This window comes from Calypte anna, chromosome Z (assembly GCF_003957555.1).
Source record: "Calypte anna isolate BGI_N300 chromosome Z, bCalAnn1_v1.p, whole genome shotgun sequence".
In the NCBI taxonomy this organism is placed as follows: Eukaryota; Metazoa; Chordata; class Aves; order Apodiformes; family Trochilidae; genus Calypte; species Calypte anna.
In genome coordinates, this window is record NC_044274.1 from 56,954,737 (window position 1) to 56,970,280 (window position 15,544).

Here is a 15,544-nt window from a genome sequence, read left to right on the forward strand (position 1 = left end):
TTACAAAAGAATTCCTTCCAGTGTGTTTTTTTTACTGCAGGAGGAGTTTGCAGTTTACAGCTCTTCCCTAGCTGAAGTTCCTTTACACAAATGTCTCTACAATTCTAATGTCTTTGTTATCTGCTTCTGTAGCTATTTGCACTTGTCTGAAACACTGACAGATGAAATTCAGGGACATAGAGCACTTGTCCAGAAATATACTTGAGATTCTGCGAGGAAGGAAAAAAAGCAGTCACTGATCCTATGAGTTCATACTTAATGAACGAAAGCTCTGACTACCAACACCTGCAGAAGCTCTTACGCTGGCTTCATATTCTAGGTAGCTCCCTCTGAAACCAGGAGAAGCTGCATACGTCTTCCAGAGAGGAAACTAAGTTATAGGGTAATGATAAACCAAGCCTTGTTTGCACGCAAGTTAATTTCTTTCAAAGTCTTCTCCAGATTGCTATCAGGGAGAAGCTGTGTGTGTGCTTGACTTCTGTGCATCATGCTGGAAGCCTATCACAGAAGTCAGAGAGAGATGTATTGGTTGACTCCAGATCCAACCCTTTGCCTTTACTTCCATCCTCTTTAATGCTACTTGGTTTGTATCTAGTTCTGGAAATTCTGACAGGATATGTAAACAATACATAAAATTTCCAGAGTTTTGATTTTTTTTATACAAGCTACTGCAGGAAAAAGATTTAATGAGCATAAGGAATCTTATTATTATGAAAGCAGGTTTTGCTGTTAACTGGCATCATGAATTACTGCTGGCAGTAATGTATAGTGAACCACCACATTACAGCCTTCCCAGGGGTTTCAAGGATCAGCTAATATGAAATATATTCTATTCTACTTTAAAGCTCATTTTCACTCTGCTGGGGAACTGGGACTATTGAGTTTATACTATTATTTTTTTCAGGTAAAAACCACTTTTACTTTACAGTACATGTCTACTATTTAAAAAGGTCACAGCTTCTCCTGAAAACCAAAGTACCACGAAACTGTGCAAATCCAGGCTGCAGCACAATTCCAGTCACCTCACCTTGGGGATGTTGGCAGTGACTTGCCCTCTGACCGCTGAACTTCTAAAAGCTGCTGGAGTTGGTTCTGTAATGTCACACGTTCCATTGTCTGTCTGTAACAAAATGTAAGACTGTTTACTTTGAATTGTAAAACTTAACATTAGTAAGCTACAGGATAACTGATACTATCTGCTCAACTTTGTCTTCAAAAAAGTTCTCTTCACCTATACTTTACACAGTAAATAAAAAAATAAGTAATAGTATAAACAGAGAGTTTGTAATCGTCCCTGAATCCTTGTGGACATTTTTGTGATTGCTGCACAAGACCAACTGAGAGACACTTACTTGTCAGAGATTATTTATTATACTTTGTATGTGGCCAAATGTGGGATCACAAACAGCAGTTCATTTGAACAGAGTGACTCACAGAAAATAGTTCAGAAAAAAGGACATGGCAAAGTAAACTTAGGGACACACGGTTCTTACTTGTTTGCATAAAGGTAGAGGAAAGGGACAGAATAAAAAGTCACTTCCTACATTTGGAAGTGGTGGATAGCTTTTATTCAACTAAACAAAAGCTCAGACAAATGCTCTCTTTTTCTATCTGCAATTGAACTCAGAGTAGTCCCTGCTCCCCTGGAAGGACTGGTCTAATTTTCTTCAACTGCAGGATGGAGCTAAATATGATTCCTGTCTATTCAGGAGAGTAGGAAAAACACATCTGCTAGCTGCCTTGCCTTACCTTTCCAAAGATCCTGCCTGTGCTATGCACCCACCTTAAACTCAGCAGTGCTGTACCTACTTCGTTCTGTCAGTCTGGTATTGTCATCTACATTGCTTTGTTAATAATTTTAGAGATTAACGTTTAAAAAATTGCAGTAGTAGATATAAATCATTAGTAACATGAAAGTAACACCCATACAAGAAACTCTGCAGTAGAACTGTAATCACAATCTCTGTTGTCCCACCACACACTTATTTCCACATGAAGGACTCAGCTGATCAAGGTAACCAGCAAACTTGTAAGTAGTCCTATGAAAATGAAGGACTAGATCAATTTGCCACAAAAAGTTCTTTTCCCTCTTCCTTCTCCCATCCAATTTAGACTTTCTATTCTAACATCCAAACACCCCTTTAGCTTGTCAGCCCCCACAGATAACATTAAATCTTGTTTAGTGATCTGTGGGGTCCTGTGTGTCTAACCATTGCACAGACAATTACTGAGAAACTACTTGGAAAAGGAAGAGACTCAGCTTTTTCTGACTGTACATATGCTGTCTTTCATCTGGTATACTGTTGGTGCATTTGGTTTTATTCCCTGGTCCTGATCAAATGATCACATGAAAATGACTTTTATCTGATTCTGGGTTCTGCTTCTGCTGCTGTAGAAGTAGAATTTTTAGTACTTTTATTCTTATTGGATCTGCAGAAGTAATACACTTCTTTGCCAGTGAAATGGACTCTTTCCTAGCTTGCATGCCATCATCAGAAGAGTTAGCTGAGTTCCAAATGCTGTCTTTGTAAATGGCAAGGTCAAAGCCAGAAAGAATCCAGATGACTTTTAAGACCAGGAGTTGTACTTGCATGGCTGGCAGAAAACGAATGTTTTACTTTTAACATTTGAAAAGCACAACAGAAATAAAGGTGGGATCTTGACATATTGCCTTGCCATCACATTTTACAGCACAATCATGCTTTATCGTTTCTTTTTAGATCTTTTCTTCCTTTACTTTTCCATTTTCTTTCCTCTTGCCTACACACTTGCTTAGACTATTTAAAAATCACTCCTACCACCTATGAACATTAGTTTATACTGCAGCTCCCCAGCTACTCTCTCTTAAGAGCCAGGGAAATTTTCATTTGAGATTACATTGTGGTATGATTTATTTGTTTTATTTGCCTTTTATGCTTTCCTCAACTTCTATTTCTAAATACCTAGATAATGTAGCCAGCAGCTTCTTATGCCTCTAGCTTTAGTGGAAATCTCTGACATCTCTTCTGCTTAGTTAATGTTCTTTTTCCAGTTAAATGTTTTATTGTGCTAAAAGAATATTTCCTCCTTTTTACAGTTCAACTAGTTAGTAAAAAAAGACCTCACAGAAACCCACACTTCTTGCCAGCTGTATTCCCAAAGATATGTAACATACACTTGTATCTAAGATAACACTGAAAACAAGAAATCACAACTTATTGGAGTAGCAATACTGCTAAGTACTTAAATCAGACTTATTCGGGAGACAAGATTACTGTAGCTTCAGGGACAAAAGGGTCTATGAGCTTTATGAAATTTAATGCCCAAATTCTGAGGGTTTTAGCTTAGACAATGTTCCAAAAAAGTAATTCTGTGTCTGCATAGGCAACAGTAGTTGATCTCCAAATGCAATCAGGGAGCTCATTCATGAATTGTTTTGCATATCAAGGTCCATAAATGTAGGACAGTGAAACTCTTTGGGAATGCAATCTGTCATCAAGCAGCATTGTGAAAGAAGTCTACAGAAGCATTAATTTTATGTCACTAGATCTGAATAGGTCTCCACAGGCCAGGAAAGTCCAAGCAGTACAAGTCATTACTGCTAATGTCATCAATGCTAGACTTCTGCAGCTAGGAATTTTCTACACTGGCAACAAAGATTTTTTCAGACAGATGAAGTAAGTGGGATAACTAAGAGTGTAGGACCTATGCGGACCTCAGGAAGCAAAATGAAAGCACATATTTTGTGTAGACTCTGTGAGAAACTTTTGTAATTGTCCTAGGCATTTTTGTTTAGTTCAGAAAGTCCTACTGGATTGACCAAATCTACTGGATTAAGCAAGAAATGCAAACCAAAGCTTTACTTTGCAGAAAGTAACAGCAGTTTCTGTGGGCCACTTTCCTTTTTACCTATGGAAGAAATAGCTTGGTTCCTTCTGTCTCTTCGAGAAAAGTCTCTATTCATCCTCTTGTGAAGATTTGATGGAAGATTTTTAGTTACCATGTAGCTACTTCTTCCAAATATAAAGGCTTTTCTCTTTGAATGGGGACCTCAACCAAATTCAAATGGTTTTGCTACAGTCCTCTGTATTTATTGTAAGAGCTGCTTTGGATCAAATGTTGAAAGATGTAAAGACTCTCAGCAAAATGTGATTTTATTGATTTGGCTTAGTGCCTTCTTTTCCATAATGACTCCAAAGAGTGTGACGGATTGGAGTAACTTCTCTCTAGAACTGGTCTGTGTCATCTTGATGACTTGAAGAGCTCATAAAAAGAGAATGAAATGCAGTACTTTGATTTAGGACCTTTGAAGATAACTCTTCATAGGTGCTGGTCCAAGAGTTTCTGTGCTGCTGTTATTGCACAATATCAGTAACTACAGTCTTCCTTTGTTTGGGGACATACAGTGTTATCAGAGATAGGCTCTTTCCCTTGCCTAATAAGTCATCCAGAATAAAAGACAACTGTATATTCAGCTCATGTCTCAGCAGCTGAGGAAAGGCTGGGAAGCACATAAGGGTTTTCTGTGTTGATAATAACCATTCAAGTAATCCACCATGATACAACCATAACTATGCTCTCTGTAGAACAATGTCCATTAACACCAGCAGAAGTAGGTGCCAAAAATACATGGAAGCCAGCTCATTTGCCCAGGTTGGTGCTGTTTCTAGGTAACAGCAGTTTCAAGTGATTTAGGCTGTAAACTGGACTTCCATCTGTTGTCATCTGGTGCTTTCAGGACTTTCAGAGGTGCTGTAGTCACTGAATTGTCCTGTTGTGCTAGAAGTAAGGCCCCTTGAGAAGCTGCCACAGGCATATGGTTCATACTGTCCTTGGATTTTTATGCAGGATGGGGCTGCAAAACAGGGCAAGATCCTTATTCCATCATCCCCTCTGGCTCTTGAGTGTGGGCCTCTTGAACATGGTCCATTGCTTCTGTCAGAGCCACTCACAGCCTGAGGCCTGCAGCCCAAATAGCCATGTAGAAGCTGTTCTTTCAAGCAGAAAATAGAATGTTTCACTGCTTCAGTAAATTACGACAGGATTGCACAAGAGATTCACATCAATTTGTAGAAGAGGAAGAAAAGTTTGCTGCTGCGCTTACTGGAGGTAAATCTAAAGCCTCAAAAAATATTCTGCTGAAGGGAAGCAGATTTAACTCCAGCTGAGGCAAGCAAAGGAGCCCATCAGGAGCCACATAAGAATAATTTAAATTATTTCCTATGCATACAGTCTGTGAGATGACAGGGGGGAGACTTGGAAAAGCATTAATGCTTTTGTCAGGAAAGTCAGAAGTGGACTATTTCTGTGAGGGTAAAAAGCCTGCTAGTGGACATAACAAGTCTTTCTTTTCCATATGAGAGGTAGCACATATCAAACATTGAATGAGCACTGAAGTGAACTGAAACATGGAGAATTCATGGTTGCCATTTCTACTTCCTGGTGTGTGGGGAATTTTTTTTTCCTTTTCCATTGAGATGACTCAGGTGCTCAAGCTTTTTTCCTTTATATCAGCTGATTTGTATATTTTAGTATTTTTCAGAAAATGAACCAATTGCAGAACACTTTGAAATATTCAGTGAACAGCTGCAGACTGTAAAATGTTGAAAACTATGAAAATTATAAGAATCCTCATCTCACTGCTTCTACTTATGCTAGCATAAATGTAAAAGAAGACTGGAGATATCACAAAGAGAAAACGCCCTTATAATACAAACTTAGAGGTACAAAAATAAAAATAAGCATACTTTGAGTGCAGGAAGGTATGTTCTGTAATGACAGAGAGGACTGCTACTACACACATCTTTTGCTATATAACAAGTATAAAACAGATACCTGACTATACCAAAAGGATGAACTAACAATACAGATAATTATTACCCTTATGCAAGACATCCAGTTAGAAGCTCAAAATTCTACCACTGTTCCCCAGCTGGCAGCAAGGCACCGACACAGCTGGTCTCTCCCTCCCTCTATCCCTCAGTGGGTCAGGGGGCAGAAAATAGGAAGAATGGAGACAAAAAAGCTCCTGTGCTCTACAGTGGTTCCTTTACATTTTGCAATCTGTTTGGCTCTGGTGAAGGCTTATCCATCCTGGGTTGCAGCCCTTTCAAAGGGTGTACCTATTCTAGCACAGGTACTAGCACAGGTACTAGCACAGTCCCTTTGGAGGTTTGCCTGCTCCATCATGATGCATCCCCTGCTCCTCTGGCCTCACTGTTCCCTTCTGCTCTCTGGCATTTTCTGCCCTTTCTCAAATGTTTTCAGAGAGGTGCCACCAACTTGGCTGATGGGCTTAGCTGTGTCCTGCAGTGGGTAATTTGCAGAACTATCTGCAACCAGTTGTGTCTGGCAAAGCACAGCCCCTCACCTGCCCTCTGAAAGAAGCCACACTTTCAGCTCCACTGCTAACAGTGTTTTCATTTACACCCAGTACAATTACCCACATAACACTTGTGTAAATATATGTGGTCTCTTCCAGACATGGGATTGTCAGAAGTTATTTCTGTGGCTTGTGGGAGCTGAGAAGTTCTTCATCATACACCTAAGTTGGCATAATGTAAGGTCAGTTCTGACAGTTTCTAATGCTATTGACACACAAAGTCACAGTAACTGCACCTACAGTAAAAGAAAGCAATTGCATAAATTGTTTCAAAATACCAGGTTCTTTACAGAATATTGATGAAAAACAATATGAAAATATTAAAAGTTGCTCCTATGAGGAAAAGACAGAACATATTTCCTGTGTACCAGTGTGGGTTTTAGTGACTTTCCCAGTCCAAAAAACCCACTCCAACTACTATCTCCATTATTCCTCTCAGCATCAACACCCTGCACTGTGATTGGGAAGAACTGCTCACTATATACAATGCGAGCAGAAATGACCAACATCGACGTGGTCTCATGGTAGGCAAAGGGGAAAGGGACCAGATCACTTCATACCTACTTTTCCACTCTTATTCCCCTCATCTAACTGAACATCAAACTGCTACAAAAAGAACAGTTGAAAACCTGAGCTGCTTGTGAGGTGGAAGGAGTGGAGAAATAAGGTAGAAATATGACTTTAAAAAAAATAGTATACAAGAAGCAGAAAACAGACACTCCTAATAAACTGAAGGCAAAATAGGGTGTTGTTTTAAGAGTGATCCCTCTGCTAACAATGAAGCACTTACTCCTTCAGCTGCTTAGTTAGCTTGACAACCTGAGAGGCCAATGACATACATGTCTCCACAACTACTAAGTAGCGTGAACACATGCTGTGTCCATGTCGCTCAGCACTTTGTGAAGGTTTCTCTCCCACGTGGTTTTGCATGGTGACATTTGCTCCATATTCAACCAAAGTCTGTAAAAACACAATAGGAAACATTGGCACCTGTAAGTGTAAGTCTCTCCTGTGACTTCTTGTCAAACACAAAAAGGGCTGGACATAATGCACTCCTCAATAAACTGCCTGGAAATGTTGGTCTAACCCAGTAATGTTTTTTAACTCAGTCACTGGCAAGTCTATATGCAGCTTAAACTCAAAACACTTCCTAAGTGTTCCCAGCAATGTGCAGATACACATTAGTTTTAGCACTTTGGAAAAAAACCTGAACAAAATCATAATACACCCAAAAACTACAGGATAATTAACGTCACTCATACACATGCAGAAGAGGAATTGTGTGGTGGAGTTCTTGGTTGACATAACCAAGAAGACTTGGTAAGACACCAGGGACTGGAGACAAGATTTTTGACTCAGAACAGCAGGCACAGAGACTTCTGCAGACAGTAATAGAGGGACGGTGGTCTCTCTGGTCTGCTAAATCTACACAGAAAGAAAACCTATGAACAGACTTCCCCTGCATGACATGTCAATAAATTTGGTTTAACTTGACAATAAAGAAAATTAAGAAGGGAGAGTTATGACACTGCAGAAAGAAATGTTATATTTTGGAACATGACAGAAGTGCCACCTGCTCCTAAACACAGTGAACACAGTGAATGAGGGGGCTGAGGAATCACTGCCTGTGATCCTCCAACTTTTGTGCTGCTACTTCTAATCTCTCTGCCTTCTATATCGCCTCTTTTTTTTTTTTTTTTACCATACCAATCACTGGACATATTTTAAATTAGACTATACAGTCACTTGGCAGACACATATTTAGTTTCACAATGCAACAAAACATCAATTACATTTAACACAGATGTTAATGAAGTGACATTACTAACATTGTATATTTTTAGTTTCATTAGATATTTTCACTTTTTACTTCTGATGGCTTCACTTCAAGGCAAAATTTTTGTTGATTTGTACATTTAGCTACAACAAACCAATCCTGAGAATTCTAAAGTGATTTATTAATGTTCATTCTTCATGAGGAGGGAAGAAATATTACCACTTTGGTTTAGTTTGATCCATGAAAACAGCCTGCAGATGTCACCACTCTGTTCAAAATAATCTGCTCTCATTTCTCCTTCAAACACATTGTACATCTTGCTGAGGCACTGTTGAATTAGCAACCATATGCACACCCCCTACCTCAATGATGCCCCCACTAGTAAATCATAAGCATTTCTTCTATCTGCTTTTTTCCAATCATAGCAATTGTCTACAATACAATAATAAAACTGCTAAATTTAGCATGGGTGTGATGATTTGTTTATTTAAATCTCATATGAGATTGAAGAGGGTCCATTCCTGATATCCTCAAAAGAAAGATATGTCCCAACAATGAAAAATTGGAGAGATCAAACTTTATTTGACTGTGTTCTTTTCAGGTATATTCATTCAGTTCAACTGTAACCTGTTTTTCTTTTTTAATTGTGTGAGACTTTCAAACTGACCTTTATGGAGTTATGTCTTCTCTGTGTCCAGATATATAAATAGGGTTCTATAATAATAAGCAGCTATGCATCTTTAGATTAACCATAACAGACTTCACAAATATATTTAATCCTCTGAAGAGGTTAGCTAATGAGAACTGATCAGCTTTATTCATCTTAGAGTTGAGCTAATACACATCTTCTGTATTTGCAGTGGCCTGAGAGGTGCTGTGGACCTGTCTATATGTGGAAATATATTTACTGATATATATGTTTACTGATACTCTTCTACATGTTTGGGGAAGAATGATTGGAAAGCTGATCTGCAGAAAGGACCTGAGGGTGCTGGTTGACAAGATGAACATCAGTCAGCAGTGTGCCCAGGTGGCCAAATGGATAATAGTATCCTGGCTTGTACAAGAATTAGTGGCCAGCAGGAGAAGGGAAGTGATTGCACCCCTGTACTCAGCACTGATGAAGCTTGACTGAGCTTCAGTATTTCAGTCTGAGTCCTACTGGTTTAAAGGTCTTCCTTGTATATTTTAATTCATCAATAATCATTCCCACTTGTAAGATCTCCTGTAATAACTTTAATGGTTGTTGTCATTAGGTTTGATGTACAAAGATTTCTGATATAGCTACCAATATACCTGTATGCATCCTAGAAATCCATGTTGAGCAGCTATGTGAACAGCAGTATTTCCATCCTGGTCAACTTCATCCAGTGAAATCCCTTGTTCTTGCATGAACTGAAGAAGCCACAGAAGAATTTTCTCCTAGGGAGAGGGGAAAGGGTTGTCATGAAACATAAGAAATAATGAAACATAAGAAATAATTAAAAGCTAAATGTAGTAGAGGAATACTGGTGCTGCAATCTGTTACTAATATTGTCCAATAATTCCCTGTTTTCAGTCTCTCTTACCTTCGTGGGACTTACTGTGTTATGGGTCTGTTTGGTTTTATTTCAAGGAAAGAACTCATATACTTTATTTGTTTTATAAAAAGACATAATAGGAAAAATATGAATAGTGTAACACATTCTGAGAAGTTGTGCATTAAAAAGCATGTATGCCTGTGTGTTGCAGATAAGACCTGAGGCAGAACAGCCTACGTGTCAATCTGAAAATTAGCCTGTGAAATTTGGTGAAACTTCACAAGCCTTTTTGGTAAATTAAAACAAAAGATCAAGAGTCAAACAGTGAGATTCCACATAATCTATCATCATGCCCCAGCTCTGGGCTGTTGAGCAAGAGGAAAACCTCTGGACCCTGGACCTCCCAGGATATTGACTATTGGACCATTTGTATATGCTTACATATTGGGAAGGAGGGGGGGACTTGTACTTGCAAGTGAAAGTCTGGAAAACAAAACTGGTATGTAAAGTTAATTCTTCTTAATATTGCTTTTTTCTGTGTATGCTGGTATAATACACATTTATGAGTATTCTTCTGTAACAATGGAGAGTTTATACATATGCATTAAGCTTATTTAATTCTTACTTTCCCCAGAAGACTTATTTGGAAAATTGTCTCTAGGAACCTTCTATGCCTCCCCAAATTAAATTTCATTGTGCCCTGCTGAATCTGATACATACTGAAAATAAATAAACAAACTTAATAAATCTAAATCTAAAGAAAATCTAAATCACATAAAGAAGTGAAGTTCATTAAAGGATAGCTGACTACAGCCATACTCCCACTTTTTACATCTCAGCTGAAAAAAATAAACTACTTTCTAGGAAAAAAACCCACCTTTTTTACTTAAAAGTATTTTTTATTATCTTCCAATGAAACCTGTTATGCTACACTGGCGTTCAAAAGGGCTTTTTATATTCTAGTGCTGGTAAACACCAATGCACAGACTTAACAAGCAACATTTAAGTACCTCCAGTGATACATAGGGGTACAACAGTTAGATACATTGGTTTTTTTAGAATGAAGTGCACCTAAGTGATACAAACTGAAATTAAGTCTAGGGTTCTGAGCAGTAATCTGCTAGGAAAAGGAAAGAATCAGAAAAGGAAATTCTACCTTGGAACCTTGGGTACAAACCTAGATTACCAGAGAAATTTTAATGTCAAAGAAAAAGAGATGGATCCTCAGACCCTTTTTGGTCTCCTCCAAACAATTCTGCTCATCCAAGCACTTGGATCTCTACTAATTAGTTCAGAAGGATGACAGCCTGTCTGGAACTTATCTTTTTCATGTTTTCACTTTACCAGCAGTTTTGTTTTTATTACAGTGTGAAAGGATAGGTATTTTTACTTCTCTTTGGCTGAATGCCCAATCCAACTGACAGCCAGCACAGAGAGATGACTCCAGATCACATATCCCTTTTAAAATACTTTTTAGAAATTTCATGAGATGCCTGTGGTGCTGGCCAGCAGTGAAAAAGGATTACACTACTTCTATGAACTGCCCTTATGTTTTAATAATTAAAAGAAAAATATTTCAGCAAAACTCCTTTTGCAGAATTTTAAGACAACTATAGCTTTAAAATTATGTATTTCTTCAGAACATAATAGGGACCAGAATGTTAAACATGTTCTTTAATTTTATGATCACAATCATTATGGAGCAAATTATGCTTTCTCATAACTTATCAACATGAAAATTTAGTGCCTGAATAGCTAAATGCATTAAGGACTGCCTGCATCAAGGACTGTCTGTGCATCAGCTGACCATAGGGACAAAGGCAGAGACCTACTCAAACAGTCTGTTTGTCTCAAATGTAAATTTTTGTAAATAAACATATCTTTGACAGATGAAAAGAAAACAACTATTTTCTTCACTTACATCTAGGAAAAATGAAAACACTGTACACCAAGATATATAATTTATCACTAGTAGCACTCACATTATGTATTTGGAATAAAAATGTCCTTACAAATAGGTTTACATTTATCAGCTCAATTTATTTATTTTGAATGAGATTAAGAACTAATAAATACTTAAAATTTATTCAGTACATCTGGTAATTTTAAAACCTCCCATAGTCTTATGTCGTAGCAGTAGTTATTATCCCTCTAGCATATCCTAGACTTAAAATAATTCAAATCTTCCTTAAAAAAATGAGAAAATGCCACAAAATCTAATTTCTGTTTTGGGACAGGCTGCAGACTTTGAGTCTATCAACTGGCTTTGGAGCAGAAAGAACAACTAACAATGATCATATAAATCATTAAATGACTCCAAATGGGAGGATTAGCAGAGTGAACAGGACTGACTTTACAGCTAAACCCAGCCCCATCACTCAATATTCATTAAATAAGCTTTATTATTTAAATTAAATTAAATTAAATTAATTATTAATTAAATAAGCTGTCTTCCCAACAGCCCTTCACAGCAGAGGAATAGGAGTCATTCTTGCAAAAAGGTCATTAGACAGGAAGGCAAACATCCTGCAGTGCAAAAAAGGTGTTGTTGGGCACTTGCATATCTTAATACCACACACTCCTCCCTACTTTTTTGCATTATCGTTTTCATGAGGTAAATATAATATTGTTGAGATGTCTTTGGAGTCAGGTCACAACTGGTTTGATGACATTTAACAAAAGACCTTTGCTGCCCATTCAAAGTTGTTGAACTGCCAAGTTCAAGCCTCCTTTTGCTGCCCATTCTAAATCATATTTTTGAAGAAAAATATGGTGCACATGCCTACTGTGCCTGGGGAAACAGTGTACAGACTCTTTCAGAAAACTATTCAATAACAGGTCTTCCTTGTAAAAATATTATTCCTGTAATTCTGCCAAGACTAGTGTTTACATGGATTATCTCTCGTATAAGTAATGGTAAAATAAATTAAGGCTATGAAGATAGTGCCAAAAATGCATTTGAATTTCTCAAAGCTTTTTTTTTCCTTAACTCAATTGGGTAAGATAGTCTGGAATTCCTTCAGCCTCAGCATCCTCTCATGTTTGCAAAGTTTTTATGGACCACATTAAAAGAAATTTTTTTAAAAATTGACATTTCATGTGAACTGTCTTTGGCATTCAGTTAACTAAGAAATTTTGGCAGCCGTTTATATATTATCTTTTATAATTTCATGGGTGGTTGATTGTTGCTGGTGTTTCTTAACTGGCAGAGCTTCTGTCCTGCTCTGAAAAGAATCTAAAGTGTGCCAGATCTTTACTTGACAGTAGACAGCATAGCCCACTGCGAAAAAACCCCACCATTTGACTGCATTTAGTTTGCATAAGTATCTTTAGAGATGAAGACAAAACTGGGCTTATCAAATGAAGATATTAAAATAAATTCCCACCAAGATGTCTTTCATTTTTTTTCTTCCCAGTAGCAACCATACCTTTTTTTAAATCCAATTCTGATCTTCTTCCCACCCTCCCTATATTCAATGACAGGCTTAAAGGCCAAACAAGCCATGGAACACAGGACACAACAATCTGTATATCCAGTGGAGTCCTAACTTGCATCAGTAACATCTGCACAGTAGGGATTGGAGAAAAGGCAATTGTGAGCTTTGCATAACATGAAAACAAGGATGTCTGTGTGACTATGGAAAGATGGGAAGATGGGTCCATAGGTTTTTTTACTGGTCCACAGTTTTCCAAACCTTCCACCTCTCTTTCACTCCATCTCCAGTAAATTCATGCTTGGGCAGAATCAGTTAACAGAGTGTCCTGGTTTGGGCCAGCATAAAGGTGATTTTCCGTCTTGTACTTTTGCTTTCAGCTAAGTCTCTTGTAAGTAGCTGCACTTGCTGAAATTAACAGCAAGTTTCTTAGTCAGTGTCTGCTTCTGGGACTGAAAACCCCCAATGTTTATAGTTACAGCTGGAGACTGGTGTGCAGAACCAAGGACACTGCTCGGTTCTGAGGAATATTTTGCCCTCCGGAAGGAGAGAAGAAGTAAAGAGGTCACACCTGCAACTCTCCTTTGGGAAGGAACGGACAAGGTAGGTGGCCAAAATTGACCAGACAGAGTATTCCATCCCATAAACGTCATACTCAGTATAAATTTGAGGGATCATAAGGGTCAACCCCCTTCCTGCTTCTCTTTCTTCACCTGTCCCTATTTGCTTCAGCATCCTGGGAGGATTCCATCCATTCCATCTCCCTGTGATCCTGATCCATGCCAGCCTGAATCTGTGTGTTCCTGCCTTCAGCTCCCAACTGCTGCTGACTCCAGGAGTCCAGCCTGGACTTTCCCAGGGCTGCCCTGCAGCCTCAGTGGTGACGTGAGAGTTATTGGGGGAAAGGGGAGAGAAATGTGGCATCAATTTTCCTGTATATTTGTATATATTTTGTAATTTTTCCTATTTATCATTACTGTTTTATTAAAGTTGTGTAGTTTAGTTTCCAACCCGTAAGTCTCTCTCCCTTATTCTCTCTCCTTTCTTTACCAGGGAGGAGAGAGAGATTAATAGAGAGCATCTGTCACTCGGTTTAATTGCCAGGCCAGTGTTAAACCATGACATAGACGAAAATTGCCATAATAATTGTGTGACAATGAATGAGACACCACTACTTTTACAGAGAAGAAAAAGACAATTTTCTTGGTGGTTACCTTGTACTTATTCCCTCTTAACAGGTAAGAAAAATAACAGTAGCACAAAAATAGTGGGTTTTCTACATTTATCCTTAATGTTTGGCAAAATGATAAAGCAGCCCATGTGCGAAAGATATTAGTGAAGAATAACCAATCACTGTTCTTGGTGTCGTAGATCCTGGAGAAGGTCTTTTGAAGATGTTTTAGTGAAAGGTCTACTTAGGGAAAACAGACTCTGTGGAAAAAGAATGCTGTGCATTAAGTTATATATATTTCTCCACATATTAGCAATCCACAAAATTTTTGTACTTCTGTGGTTTCTCATCTTCAGTTTTATAGATAAGTTAGGTGTGAAACAGGATTGGTTTACAATGTATTTCTATACACAGTTCTCCATAAAACTGCCTACAACTAAACAAACAATGTTCAAGTTTCACCACAATTCACTTCCAGTATCCTGAATTCCTAAATTGCCAAAATTCATCAGAAATATTTTGAGATTAGTCTGTCCTAGAAAGAGACTGTGAACTATTCCAAAATGTCTGAATATTATTTGATGTGTCCTAGGAGTACCATAGGGACAATATCAGGTTATCTCCCTAGATGTTGGCCAAAAGTGCCAGCTAATATTCTCCTAGCAATTATTTAAAGATAAAAAAAATAAAAAGATCAATGAGAGACTGAAGAGGGAAAATACATAAAAATTATATAAATTAAGTTGGAAAAGATTTTGTTATATTTGAACTAATTAAGAACACCTGTAATTAAAAGCCACAAAATTCTAAGGATGCCTTAAATTGAAATTACTGTATGAGCATCTAAACAAGGTATTTTAAAAAGCAAATGGAAATCATACCTGACCATAGCATCCTGCATAATGAATAAGGCTCGGGTGGTCTTTTGAGCAACTTAATTCTGCAATAGCTTCTGTTTCACTCACCATCCACCGTACACACTCCAGCTGACCATTCTAAACAAATGAAAAAAAAAAAAAAAAGATAAAAAATTAAATTCCAACTCTCTTGGTTCTAAACACATCTACCAAAAAAAGGAAAAGATTATCATAATTATTAAAATTTTATGGAATTCCAATTTGTTTGAAAATATTTTCTTTTATCTACTCTCAGATAAATGCACTTGTTTATTTGGCTGCCCTGGATCAATCATAGTTTGTCTATGGATTACAGTGAAATGAGCAATGTGAAAGAGGCAGTCAAATAGTATTACATACACAGCCTGGCCCCTACTCTCAGATC

General features: G+C 37.8%; 1 protein-coding gene across 1 annotated transcript in view; it reads right to left on the bottom strand.

Annotated features, from left to right (window-relative positions):
* SNCAIP (synuclein alpha interacting protein) overlaps positions 1–15,544 on the bottom strand; it is an 82,464-nt gene that overhangs the window by 7,634 nt on the left and 59,286 nt on the right. The window contains exons 6-9 of the mRNA XM_030467240.1: positions 15,145–15,258; positions 9,435–9,560; positions 7,152–7,321; positions 1,028–1,120 (exon numbers count right to left, since the gene is read on the bottom strand). Coding sequence (XP_030323100.1) covers positions 1,028–1,120; positions 7,152–7,321; positions 9,435–9,560; positions 15,145–15,258 — 503 coding nt within the window. The remainder of the gene's footprint in view (positions 1–1,027; positions 1,121–7,151; positions 7,322–9,434; positions 9,561–15,144; positions 15,259–15,544) is intronic.